The sequence below is a fragment of the Carcharodon carcharias genome, chromosome 9, assembly GCF_017639515.1.
Source record: "Carcharodon carcharias isolate sCarCar2 chromosome 9, sCarCar2.pri, whole genome shotgun sequence".
In the NCBI taxonomy this organism is placed as follows: domain Eukaryota; kingdom Metazoa; phylum Chordata; class Chondrichthyes; order Lamniformes; family Lamnidae; genus Carcharodon; species Carcharodon carcharias.
The window spans coordinates 45,044,873-45,058,899 of record NC_054475.1 but is presented as its reverse complement, the minus strand read 5'-3'; the positions used below and the strand labels follow the sequence as shown (position 1 = coordinate 45,058,899).

Below are 14,027 nucleotides of genomic sequence, written 5' to 3'. Positions count from 1 at the left end.
ACTATGAATGAGGATCATAGATGAAAGCTTCCTTAAAGAGTCCTGGTCTCTTATTTGCAGCATTGGTTCTTCTTGCATTCTGTCACTCTCTGTCATCTTCTTGCCCTCTTGCTCTAGCATTCCCTTTCTCTAATTGCCACTGGTCACTCTCTGTCAACTTCTTGCCTTTCTGCTCCAGCCTCATTGTCTTCCCTGGCCCTGCCTGACACTTTCCCTTACCAAGTAATAATGTGGTGTATCTCCGGACATCACTTACATGAAACAAATAAAACATGAGACAAAAACCAAACAAAATATGAAAGAAAGTCAGGGATTTATGATATAAATTTGTCACAGATTTTCTTGGACATTTAAGGTTGGTTAAAGCGTGTCTGAGTTATGGGCCAGGATTTTACGGCCCCTCCAAGGTGTGACCCCCCCTGGATGCAGCCAGCCATTTAAATCTCCATTCAGTTCAGCGGGATGGTAATGGCCTATCAGGCAGGAGGAGACTTAAAACCCTGGCCATGGTGTCAGCAGAGTGACAGGATAGGCAGGATCATGGGTTCCCTCTTCTAGGTGTCCAAAGCCCCCACTCTGGGGCTGGTTGGATGTTAACTCCCCTCTAACATGCCCCTTGGTGCAAGGTGTCATCCAACCAAGAGCTAACGTTTCCAGTCCATGCGACTCTCCTTCAGAGCTTTAGAAGTCATACAGACTCCAAACGTTAACTCTGTTTCTCTCTCCACAGATGCTGTCAGACCTGCTGAGTTTTTCCAGCATTTTCTGTTTATATTTCAGATTTCCAGCATCCGCAGTATTTTGCTTTTATCTTCCAATCACGTTTGGCTGAGGTTGTCCCAAGGACTATGGAGGGAGGAGTTTACCAACAAACAAACATTTCGCTCGTATAGTCCTTAAATTATAAATGCGGGCATATATAAATGCACCCTCGCAAACCTCCAAAATCAGTGTGTGTGCGAACAGATATATTCTATATATGGACGAGTAATAGTGTGGGTGAGGTTGAAAAGTTTGTAATTGAGTGACACGGAGAGGGAGAGTGGGAGTGAGGAAAGGAGCTGCGCTCATGCCCGATCCCTTCACCCTTGGGTGGCAGGTGCGCGCCCCCGATTCTTGCCGGGGGCGTGCGCCAGCTCGCTCCCGGTTGCGGGGACGCAGACGTCGGGAGGAGCTGAGAAGCTGAGCTGGGACTGGGTTGTGCCCTGTGGCTCTGGCAGTCGCTGCAGTGATGGAGCTGCGGAACGAGCTGCTGAAGTCTATCTGGTACGCGTTCACAGCGCTGGACGTGGAGAAAAGTGGCAAAGTGTCCAAATCGCAGCTGAAGGTAAAAGCGGCTCCGGCGGGGGCGGACTGGAGGCAGAGGGAGGGAGGGAGGGTAACACACTTAACTTAGAGGCTTGGAGTTGGTACACTGGGAGGGTGTTGGTATTGTGGAATGTGGGCACGCTTTAAAACAACTCGGTGACAGGCTGGTGTTTATATATTTTTTGTGTTTCTACTTAGAAAAAAACGCTTAGAGCACATTTCTAATGGTGCTTAAGTGGCAGGAAGTCGATCAACTGGTTTGCAATGTGTCAAAGAGGAGCTGAGGGCTGTTGCTTTAAAGTGGAAATGTGTCCTTTTGTGTCTTATTGCTATTTGAATAAATTAGTGTTAGCAAGTTCTACGTTTGTTGCCCTGGATCACCTGTCCCCCCTGGTGTTAGTTTGACCATAGACTTGTTGTTGGCTCCGGGAAACTTTCCACTTGCAAGACATGAGGTGATGTCAAGTTTAGACTCAAACTGGGACCAGTCTATACGAGACGTCTTCATATGTGTCAGAGAAACGCGCACACAGGAAATGCACAGTTACACCGAGACAGAAGTGGTTAGAATTCTTCTGCAGTGCAGAAGCAATCGTGACTCACGGGTTCTTTAAAACTAAACATCCCATAATCATGTGTAATTATTGTTAAGATTAACCCCATCACATACGTTTCATTCCCATGTTTTGTAAGCGCATCTCTGACTGGATCGTCCCAAGTTTTAGTGCAACATTTAGATCAAAAGAGGGTTGTTGGAAAGATGTAGCGTGAGATCAAAGATGCAGCTGAAGTTTTGACATCCTTTTTAGATGCTGGTGGGAGAATGTTGCCGCCTTTTTTTCAGTTATATTCAATTTATGGGGCACTTGATCATTTATCAGGCAAAAGGTTGATTTTGACAGTTTCTCAACGTACAGGTTTAAACCACATGCTAAATAACATTTGAAAAATAGATGTTATCAGAGCCGATATGTTATTTTCAATAGCCCATGCCAAGACCCTTTTTACAGTTTAAAAATAGATAAGGGTAATGCAGAGGAAGTCCTGTTACTGCTGGTGCAATTGACAGTCCTATTGACTCAGAGTAGAGTACATGGAAAGAACACTAGAACTGTCTGAGGGAGAATGAAAAAATTGTTCATGCCTCCTGAAGCTGTGTGAACACAGCACACTTTGCACGTTTTGTGCTGTCTGAGAGGAAAGTGGCATTTCAATGTTAGTCTGATCTGACTAATTACCAGTGGGAATTGCAATCAGTAAAATTAGTGCTCAGCCACCTGTATAATTGGAGCTTTGTAAAACTGTACACAGGTTCTCTGTTCAAAGTGTTTTCGTTGCTTCATATGACAGGCAAAGCTGCAATTTAAGAGTTACCTGGAGTGTAGTTTTCCTACCTAGACAACAGTCATTGAACGTTCCCTGTATGTGAAGTGTTTGGAGATGTTTCTGAGAGCTGTGATTAGATATTGTATACAAAAAGTATTTCCAGTATCGCTACTTTGGTCAGAGTGATGGTGCAAAGTCCCAAAAGATTTTGTTTTTTGCAAGTAATACTGAAAGAGGGGTCATCAGTATTACACTAAAGAAACTATATTAAAGACAGGACTTGCATTTAGATAGCACCTTTCACAATCTCTGGATATCCCCAGTGCACTTCACAACTAATAAAGCAGTTTTGAAGCACGGTAGCTTTTGTAATATAGGGAAATTCAGCCATAATATGTGCACAGCAAGAACCCACAAACAGTGATGGAGCTGAAGATCAGCTAAGCTGTTTTTGGTGGTATTGGTTGAGTCAAATGTTGGCTTTGGGAGAGCTCTCCAACTCTTCTTTGAAAAAAATGCATTGGGATCTTTTCTGTCCATGTGAGAGGGCAGACAGACATCCCAACTGAATGACAGCATGTCAGTGAGTGCAGTGTTTCCTCTGTGCCGCACTGAAATATAAGCCTAGATTATGTGCTTGGGTCCCTGGAGTGAGGTTTGAATACAGGATATTCTGACTGCTTACTACTGTTATGCCATGGTTGACACTTTTGGCCTAATGTTTTGTATAGCCAGCAAGTGAAGCAAGGAGATAATTTGGGGATAAAAGCAAAATACTGTGGATGCTGGAAATCTGAAACAAAAACAGAAATTGCTGGAAAATCTCAGCAGGTCTGACAGCATCTGTGGAAAGAAGCACAGAGTTAACGCTTCGAATATGACAGACTTGAAACGTCAACTCCTTTTCTCTCTCCACAGATGCTGTCAGGCCTGCTGAGTTTTTCCAGCATTTTCTGTTTTTGTTTGTGATAATTTGGGGATGTAGGTTTGAGTTGTTGTTCAGTCCAACACTAATTAGAGCTGAATTGTTTAGTGACTGTCCTTCGTACTCTCAGACTCCATAGCTCTTCCCACCCTTTGATTAATATGATGACAAGGTCTGGTGTGCTATTTTGATTTCACATACCAATCATCCTTTTGGTCTTTGAAGGGAGATTCTCAAACTGTAGCCATACAATAAGTTGTAAGGTCTCAACCTTAATCTTCATAAATAATCAAAAGAATTATCACCCACCCACGGAAAACGACCCATGTTCTTCTGCTCCCCCAATCCCCACCCCCCTCCACATCACTCCCCCCAAATTTGACTCCCCAACATTCCTGGAAATGGTGACTCTTGCTACAAGACTTTGTTCCACAGGCTTCTCTTGTATTTTAGTGAACAGTCCCACAATGAGTTTAGAAGATTAGCTAGTCAATTTAGAAGTGATGTCAAGAACCACTTCTTGACAGCAAAGATAATGAAAATCTGGAACTATTTCCCCATATCCCACCCCCCCCACCTTGCCACCATACCTCCAAAAAGATATGGATGCGGCATCAGATTTTCATGTGTCAAAATTGCTTGATTTTTATTAGATAAGGGATATGCAGGAAAGGAGAGTAAATGGAGTCAAGGTGCGCTTCAGACATGATATGATTGATGGAACAGACTCTAGGGACTGACTGTCTGACTCCTGTTTCTTTGTTCCAAATGGCTATTCTTCGTGTGTGATTCTTGAAAGTGAGAAGCCAGCCTGATTTTTTTTCCCCTCCAGCGTTTCCTTATCTCGAAATGCCATTTGATTTTAGTGAGGTTCAAAACGATTCCTATGAAAGATTCATCTATTAGTATCACTGGTCCTGTATTACTAACCAATCTCTTTAATCTAAGCAATATTTTATGATAAAGTCAAATGTAAAGTGTGTGGGCAGAATTTTACCTGCCCTGGCTGGCAGGCTGGGAGGTGAGGAGGAGGCCAGTAAAAGAGCAGGGAGCCACACTGGGATGGCTCCCTAAGGCAGTCCTGCCACCGAGGACTCAATTTTCCCAGTAGCGGGCTGTGCTCTGGATTGCCTGCCTGCTGCAAAGAGGCACGAAGTCAATTTACATAAAGGCAGAGCTCCACGTTCTGATGCTGTTGCAATTTCTTCCCCTCCAGTTGAATTCTCTCCTTTACTGAAGGAACCAGTTGTTGAGGTCCAGTTTCTTGGCCATGTCCAGTGCTCCATCATGTGGCCACTCTTCGTGTGTGACCCTAGACAGTAGGTTTTGGCAGTCTATTTGGGCAAGGATGGTATCATGCCCAATATTAAACTAATTGTCACCCAGTGGCACATATGAGAAGCCATTTTATTAGCAATGAGGAATGGGAACTTTTACTCTTTCCAGAGCTCAGGGGTGCCATGACCCATTGTTGCATGCACTGACTTACTCAGCATAGAATCCGACCTGTTTTGCAAGGCTTAATTGTGGAAATTTCCAAAGCTAAAATACAGAAGGTGAAAATGCCTGGTTGTTTAAAGGGATAGTCAGTCCCTTGATATTAAATGAAATGGCTTTAGAAAAGAGATCATTACTGAGTGAAATCTAATACTGACAATGGATTTAGAGGGTTTTTCCGGGATTTCGTGCAACTTCCTAGCTTCTTCCTTCGTTTGTGTGGGATATTATTGGTAGCTACTGCAACCTGGTCAGTAGTTGGGATCAATTTCACTGATCAAATTCTTAGATGTTACAGTTGTTGAAATTGTGTGTGCTTAAATGTTAGTTTAACCACAATTATTTTAAGCAATTGTGGATTGTACTCAAATTTATCCAAAATCCCCAGTTCTGCCTTCACCAAGCTCACCCGCAGCAATGCACAGGACTAGGGATGTGGCAGAGATGAAAAGAGGAAAGCTGAACGCTGAAATGAAAACAAAATTCTGGAAGTATTCAGCCAGTCTGTCAGCAGCTACAAAAAGAAACAAAGTGAGTTGACCTTTCTCATGTAGATCCTTCATCGGAACTCGATGCTGAAAGATAAGCAAATACCTTCATAGGCCTGAACAAAAAGATTGGGGAAGAATGTAGAAAACCTCGCATGAATGTCAAGAATCAAGAGTTGGGATTTTTGCAGAATCAGGCCTTTAAAAATGGCAGGTGGGACCCAGACGTGACATTCCTGACAGATCCAATTTTTTGGCAGGCGGAAGGGGAGGGGGTGTGTCACAAAGGAGGGAAACCCGAACTCAGCATCACCATTTGAGCTTAATGCTGAGTTCAAATGGACTCCATTTTGGCTGTTGCAAGGGCCTTAACCCGCAGTGTGGAGAGTCACGAATTGATGGAGTAGATGTAAACACTCTTGAAGGGCAGGTAAAGTCTATATAACTGTCATGATCTGAATATTTTTAAATCCCCTGCTGTTTAAACTTGAACAGACTGTAGCTGTAACTGAGAGGTTTAAAAAAAGCCTTGACTGAACTGCTCTGATTGACTGGTTATCTACTGTTGGTCAGAAATAAATCAGTAGCATTTGGTTGTGCAGTTTCAACAGAATTCTTTGGGGACATTTTCCCAAGGGCTACTATTATGTGATTATGAACACTGGCTACTATTATCTCAGCAGGGGTTCTGACTTCACAGTTTGATTGACAGCTTATAGTGGCTTTGAATAAAAGTTTGCTTTTATATGAGATGAATCACTTGAGATTTCAATGCTGCGTTTTATGAATGGGAGTTTTTTTTTCACTTGTGTGCATAAGTCAGAGCTGTATTAGATTGTAAGAGATTTTTTTTATCCCCACCTGGCTCCTGAGGTCTGCCCATGGTGGATACTGAATGAGTACCTACGGAGGTGGCATGAAAGGTATGAGGGGCCATGGGGATTGGATGGGGCGTGAGTTGGCATTGAGTTAGCATGGAGGGTATGAGGTGCCAGGCAGTGTATGGGGGGCCATGGGGGTGTAGATGGGGGGTGAGGGCTAGAGAGCCTAACAGCTTCTGAACCAACTGAGATGTAGTCCCAGAGAAGTGAGGCAGGCCTTCTAACTAGCCCACCTCAGCACTTGCTGACTTGAGCTACCCAGCTTGGTAGTGAAAATCTGGCCTAAGATGTGAAAACTGGTATCACAAAGAGATAGCAATTGGGTTAATAATCTACAAACAAGTGCTTTTTGAAGATAGACAAAAGAATCCACATTATTTAAACAAAGACATCATAGGAAACAAGCTTTTGAAACTCGGAGAATGAAACAGGCTCAGTAAACAGTGCAAGAAAATGAAAGAGGCAAAGACTGCTGCAAAGTGAATGGAATAAAGTGGAACATGTGTCAGAGATACAGATAAGAAAATCATACAGACAGCTATGGGTTGTTAAAGTCAGTGCTTCGAACATAGGATTATAGAGTTTTCAGGAAGTAGATGAGATACAGATCTGGAAGTTTACATTGGGCTTGGTTGAAATGGTGTAGGAAAAGACGAGCACAGCATATCTATCAGTTTATCACATGATGCCTGAATGTTGGGTCACGCACAGGAATGTAGAGCTCAAACATGTACAGGTAAAATAACACCCCCCCCCACCACACCCCACCTCCTGCCCCCCACCAATTCAGTGTTGCACTGCTTCCACTTATAATTAAAAAGTCTTTTTTTTAAATCTCTGCCAAATTAGTGGTGAAATTAGTATAAAACATTCCCAGTACTAAATTAATGTGAATACTTGAGGTACATTCACATACTGAACAAGAATTCTGCTCAAGTACAGAGAAGGCACATTATTCATAGTGGGTTTCATCACCTCACACCTTTAATCAATCTAACTCCAATCACAATACAATATTGAAATATAGAAAATATGTAATGAGTGATTAACTTTGAAATACTTGTAGGAAGGTGGGAAAGTTCCAGTGGCTGCTTGTAATAATTCTCTGAAGGTTTCTGGTGAGTATAGCATCACTTCTTTCACCCCATCCAAAAAAAAACCCTTACCCAAGTCTATTATTTCTAATTCTCTTGCTCCCATATCAGGTTATTACTGAAAGCATAGTTTTCACTGATCTCAATAAAGTCAGACAAATAGTATTTAGTTCGGTAATAAATTAATGGATTAGGCTGAACTTTTTGCAATGAATGTATAATAATATGTAATAAATGTAGCTGCCACTACCTTACTGTTAGAACTGTGTTTCGCAAAATACAGCAAGCTGTCAAAGTGATTGTGGTTTCCCTGTAGCAGTCTTTAAAAAAAAATGAAGGTAATTAAAATAGAACAAAAATACTGTTGAGCATTCATTATATTGAAATGGAATTGTTAAACTAAACAGTTAATAGACTCCATAAACATTTTTTCAGATCAACTAAAGTTCTGAGAGTTTTATGGGAAACAAGCAGACCTCTTGTGGCATTGCTCGGTCTGTGAAAGGGTACGCCATTTTATAACACTAGGGGTGCAAGAGAGGAAACATTACAGGAAGTAAATATGTAATGGGACTTTATAAACTTTCAGTATATTGTGGATGCTTGTGACTAATACAAAAGAATGTAAGATTAGCATGGTTCTATGTTATAATTTGAAAATTAATCTGTACCAATTTGCATGTACTTTGTGTTTAGAGTGGTGGGGGTAGGAAATGGACAATGTGAAACTTTGGAATGAAATTTCCTTGATCTGAAATTTATGCCAGTTTCCACACTGATTGAACCTACTTGTAAATTTATGACAAATTTCCCTACCTCAGTAGCATACATTGGGAAATAAAACTGATGTAAAACAAACAGAAATCTAATTTCTCCCCAACCACTCTGAGCATTCATCCAATCATTGTTGAATTGACTTAGGACTGTGTTTATGCTTAGAGGTGATAAATGTCCAACTCTTGAAAAACTGTGGAACATGTCAGTGCCTATTGAACACGTCAGTGCCTGTGGAACAGGGCTGCAGTGTGGGTCTGTTAGTGCCTGTGGAACAGGGCTGCAGCGTGGGTCACTCAGTGCTTGTGGAGCAGGACTTCAATGTGGGTCAGTCAGTCAATGACTGTGGAACAGGGCTGCAGTTTGGGTCAGTCAGTGTCTTCATGAAATAAGGGGTGAAAATTGGACAGTCTATTTCTGTCTATCTCTTTCAGACATTCTACCATGTTTTGCATGTTGTATAGTATGATTTGTTGTGTATGTGCCACAATTTTGTATGGAAAGTCCTGAAGACAGTGAAATGACCAGTGCACAAAACATTGGGCTGAATTTTCCAAAGAACAGTGATCATGTCAGATTGCCACTCCGCTCCTATTCTTTTATCCAGAGCCAGGGCTCTGCATTTCTGGCCCGGATGTCCAAACTGGGCCTCTTCAGAAATGTGGAGCCTACCTGTTCATGGAGTCCTTCTTTGCAGCGTAGTATCGTCAGGGGAAGCCAAGCTAAGCCCTCTTTCAATAACACTATCTGCCATATTTTTTGTAAGTCTTCCTTCGCTAACACAGTGAAAAGCTTTAGGACATTTCAGTAGCTTTTCAGTGTGTTGGTAAATGAGTGCAAGTGAGGTAAGTGGGTAGGGTATCAGCTGGGCAGGTAAGTAGGGTGATTGATGGTAGGTTAGGTAAGGTGTTGGCTGAATTGGATGGTGAGGATTGGTCAGATCAGCTCGGGCAGTAGTCAAAAGGTCTGGGGTGGAGGGTGTGGGAGGCGGAGGGGAGATGGTAGTCGGAGGATCAGGAGTTTTGAGGGGGTGTCAGTTATATAGTTACCCAGGAGTTAGACATGGTTTTCCTCTGTCTAACATTTCCTGGGTGACTATTCAGGTAAGTGAATCAGAACTCCCTGAAGTCTCTGTCTCAAGCTCAGAGTTAGAGACTTTTTGAAATGGTTCTGGATGCAAGGGAATTGCCAAGTGGAAGTTGAAACATCCTGGGAAATTCCTGTGGAGTCCTTGCATTGGGCTTGTCACGGGTCCAGCAGTTCATCTTCAGGGGTACATCGGGGGTACGGCATTCCAGAGACCGGAAGATTTGGGCATTGTGTTCCACTTGATGAAAACAACAGGCATTATTTTGGTCCCTCTTTCTCTGACATGCAGATTCTTGATGTAAGGCTTGGAAACTAAAACCTAAAGTTTTAGACATTAGAGTTGACTTGGAGGAAAAGAAAGGTCCGTTTTCTTATCAATCCAATCATCGATCCAAAGGTTGCAGAAACTGTTGAAGAATGAGAGGAAAAATGTTGCAAAAAACAAAATGTGGTTGAGGTCTCCTGTTTATGGCTGCAGGTTTGATAGGCAAATACCTGCTCAGTTCAGTCCAGAATTTTCTGTATTGCACAGATGAGAGGAAAATAGCAATTGAAATTAATGAATTTGGCTCTGCTGCGATAAGAATTTAGAATTCTTATATGTCAGCCACAGGAGGCTGTGGGAAAGTGCAAGGAGAGTTTTCAGTTAAGGTTTTCAGCCTCCTTGCCCTGTCACTTGTGCACTTAAGACCTTATGGTTGCTATTTTGAAGAAGAGCAGGGGAGTTATTTCAGTGTTCTGGCCAACATTTGTCCCTTAACCAACATCGTCAAAAAGATTATCTGCTCATTATAATATTGCTATTTGAGGGACCTTATGCCTCACCCTATGTTCCAATGTAGAACTTCACTGCCCAGCAAAAGTACTTCATTGACTGTAAAGCCATTTGGGATGCTCTGAGGTCATAAAAAGCGTTGTTTATATGCAAGTTATTTATTTAGTAATTCTACAAATTATTGTATTTTATAGGGTAAACAATACAGAAAAAAGGTACAATAAATGAAAAAAATTTCATAGGGGCCCTGGTCTGATTGGTTGAAGGAATGACTGGACTCACCCACAACAGGATTTATATGCTGTTAAACTGCTGTGGGTAGTTTTATATAACTCTGAGGATTACTGGGTCACTTCAAGTGTCAATAAAGAGTTAACCACATTGATGTGGGACTGGAGTCGCAAGCAGGCAGGCCAGATCGGGTAAGGCGACATGTTTCCTTCCCTTAAGGACACTAGGGAGTGAACCATTTGGGTTTATCTGACAATGTGACAGCTTCATGGTAACTCTTATTTTTACATGGCTGTTTAATTCCAGATTTTTTAAAAAAAGAAACTGAATTTCAATTCTCTTTGCCATGATGGGATTTGCTGGATTTAGTCCAAGATTCTGGATTACTGTGAAAAGTGAACCTGTGATGCAGTTTTCAATGTTACATAGCTCAGCAAATTGGAAAGTAGTTCCATGAAGAATGTGGTTTCCTGGCGCCCCAGAGGCCATAGCCATTTCATTTTCTCTTTCAAAGAACTGGCACAGGAACAATGGTCAGATGACCTCCTTTGCTGAATCATTCTATGATTCTAAGCACAATCTATCCCTATAAATAGGACAATTTATTTAGAGAGACTAAATATTCCTTGGTATTGGTAAAATCTCTTAAAATTTTTTTTAGAGTCACTGAGCACAGTAGAATTTGCTGCCCAATTACCACAATATGTTTAAATGGCCCAAAGTTAGTGAAATGCCAGATTTAACAGCATAATAACAGTGCCTACACTGATTGTGAATTTTTGACATGCTAGCAGCATGAAAGATGTTGTATAAATTCATTGTCTGTACTCTATCAAAGCACAAATAACAAATTCTAACTTCAGTGAATCACTTGCTCTACCTGTGAAATGTGCAGGAGACTGTAGCTCTCTGTCTGTCCGCCACTTATAATAGAATAAACCCTTCCTTGAATGTCTAGCTGTTAGCACTAATGTTTGAGCTAACTGTGTCTTTTTGTATACAGTAACTGATATTTGGTATAAATGAGGCTTTGGCAATTTCAAAAGGGATTAAAAAGTATCAACTTTGTAAAGGTGATGTTGTAGTGATTTCTTTCAGAGTCTTATACTGTGTTGCTTTTGCTACTGAGGTGTCTGAACTCCTGCTACTGGACCACTGATGATATATTAAAAAATGTTTCACTGAACGTGCCAAGAAACTTCTAAACATATGGCCCACGCTACAGTACAATTTCTGCACAGACTGAATAAACCCCTGTCTTCTCTTTGAAAACACAAATTAATACATAACTAACTTATGATTTGAACTGATGTTCTGCCTTGACTCTTCCCCTATTTCTTTTACACAAACACCATTGAGGAAAAGCAGGAGCTCTGTGTCAGTGGACGACTTGACACACCCCACAGTGCTATTTTGCTGATAGATATTGAAACTCATTTTAAATTCATAGAACGTTGGTGTTTAATTACATCCTGTCAGACTGAACCCTGCCATGTGGCTGTATATGTACAGTGGAACCGACTGTAGTCTTTAGAAAGTCTAAAACATCCATCATCAGATGTGTAGCATTTCCAATGGCTCCTGTTGATAACTACATTTCCCAAACTAAAACGGAGCCATTCTGAGCAGCAATGTTCCAAGTATGATTCCTGGACTTTGTTGAATTAGGTAATTACAGCTTGGAGCCTGTTCCACCCCGTTCAATGAAATCATGACTGATCTGTGACCTGAATTCCGATAACCACCTTCCCCCATATCCATTAATACCCTAAATAATGAAAATCTATTGATCTCTGATGTAAAGTTTACAATTGATCTAGCATCAATTGTGATTTGTGGGAGAGAGTTCCAAAGTTCCACCACTCTGTGTTTTGAAGTAATTTCACTCCTGAAAGGTCTGGCTCTAATTTTTAGACCATGTCCCCTAGTCCTCGGCTGCCCAACCAGTGGGAGTATTTCCCTCTATGTACCCCAACTGTTCCTGTTAATATCTTGAAAACTTTGATCAAATCACCCACTAATCCCTAAATTTCAGGGAATACAGCCCTAGTTTGTATAATCTCTCCTTGGAACCTAGCTATCATTTTAGTAAGTCAACTCTGCACTCCCTCCAAGATGAATATATCTTTCCTAACTTTTGCCCAGAACTGCTCACTGTACTCCAGGTGTGGTCTAACCAGTGTTTTGTACGGATGAAGCATGACTTCTACTCCCTTGTACTCTAGTCCTTTAGATATGATTCCGGCATTCCATTAGCCATTTTGATTATTTACATGCCTGTAATTATCTCTGTATTTACCAACCTGCAAACTACCACAGCTGTTACCAGGGGGCCTATACACTATGCCCACTACAGTCTTAAATCCCTTTTCTATTTTTCAATTCAACACACGAATTCTCCAATGACTGCTTATTTCTCATTATATCCTCTCACAATTGAAATGATTTCATCCTTAATCATTAAGGTTACTACACTCCCTCTACCATTTACCCTATCTTTCCTGAAAACCTTATAACCTGGTGTATCGATTTCCTGGGTCCTGTTTCAGTAAAAACAAAAAAAAACTGCGGATGCTGGAAATCCAAAACAAAAACAGAATTACCTGGAAAAACTCAGCAGGTCTGGCAGTGATGCTGCCAGACCTGCTGATTTTTTCCAGGTAATTCTGTTCCTGTTTCAGTAATGGCTATCATGTCATAACCTCCAAGTTAAATTTGTGCCTGCAATTCAGTTTGTTTCTTATATCCTGTGTGTTTGTATAAAGAGTGTTTATTTTGGCCACACACCCTAACCTGTCTTTAACTCTGATGTATTACTTACATTCCTTATCTCTCACTCCTAGTTTAATTACTTTACATTGTTTAATTTGCACTTTACCAGTATTGTCTGGAGCACAATTTGTGACTGTTACACTACTCTCTTCCCTTTTATTTGTTTTTGAACTATTATCTATACTACTATTTCTACCTGCGCCTAAGCCCCCATTTACTATTTTACATTTCTTGTGACCACCCTATATCCAATCCATTAGGGTTCTGGTCCCAGCTTAGTTCAGGTGGAGCCCCTCCAGTGATACAGTGTCCTTCTGTTCCAGCACTGGTGCCAGTACCCCATGAAATGGAACCCGTCTTTCCACACCATTCCTTCAACATCATGTTCACCTCCATAATCCACTTATCCCTCTGCCAATTTGCACTTGACTTGGATAAAATCCAGAGATGATGACCCTTGAGGTCCTGTTCTTTAATTAGCTGCTAGTTCCTGGTACTCTCCAAACAAGCCCCCTTGTCTACCCTTCGCTATATTGTTGGTAGCAATGTGGATCATGAGAATTGGATTCAACTCCCCTCCCTCTCCAATTTCTTTTCAAGCTGATTTGAAATGTCCCACACCCTGACACTAGATAAACAACATACCTGGTCTCTGGATGGTTAGAGACCAGATGTACAAACAGACATGTGTGTCGGGATCCTGCAAAAGTGCTGATGTACTGATCTACATGAGAATTGTCTATAAAGTCTGAACATCCGATGAGCAATTCCCCTGTTCCTTGGGACCCTCTGTGAATGTCTCTAAATCTGAGCTCAAGTCAGAGACTTTGGACAGTTCTGATTTACCTGCCTGAGTAAAAATTAAGA

General features: G+C 41.4%; 1 protein-coding gene and 1 long non-coding RNA gene across 4 annotated transcripts in view; one reads left to right on the top strand and one right to left on the bottom strand.

Annotated features, from left to right (window-relative positions):
- LOC121282202 overlaps positions 1–14,027 on the bottom strand; it is an 86,960-nt gene that overhangs the window by 20,932 nt on the left and 52,001 nt on the right. Inside the window, exon 3 of one of the 2 annotated variants that reach the window (XR_005944012.1) lies at positions 7,404–9,789. The exons of the other annotated variant lie outside the window; for it this stretch is intronic. This is a non-coding gene — a long non-coding RNA (uncharacterized LOC121282202). Of the gene's footprint in view, positions 1–7,403; positions 9,790–14,027 lie in introns of those variants that run through there. 2 annotated transcript variants of the gene reach the window in all.
- LOC121282201 (differentially expressed in FDCP 6 homolog) overlaps positions 1,049–14,027 on the top strand; it is a 282,331-nt gene continuing 269,352 nt past the window's right edge. For both annotated transcript variants that reach the window (XM_041195784.1, XM_041195783.1), the window contains exon 1: positions 1,049–1,327. In XM_041195784.1, coding sequence (XP_041051718.1) covers positions 1,232–1,327 — 96 coding nt within the window. In that variant the 5' untranslated portion in view covers positions 1,049–1,231. The remainder of the gene's footprint in view (positions 1,328–14,027) is intronic.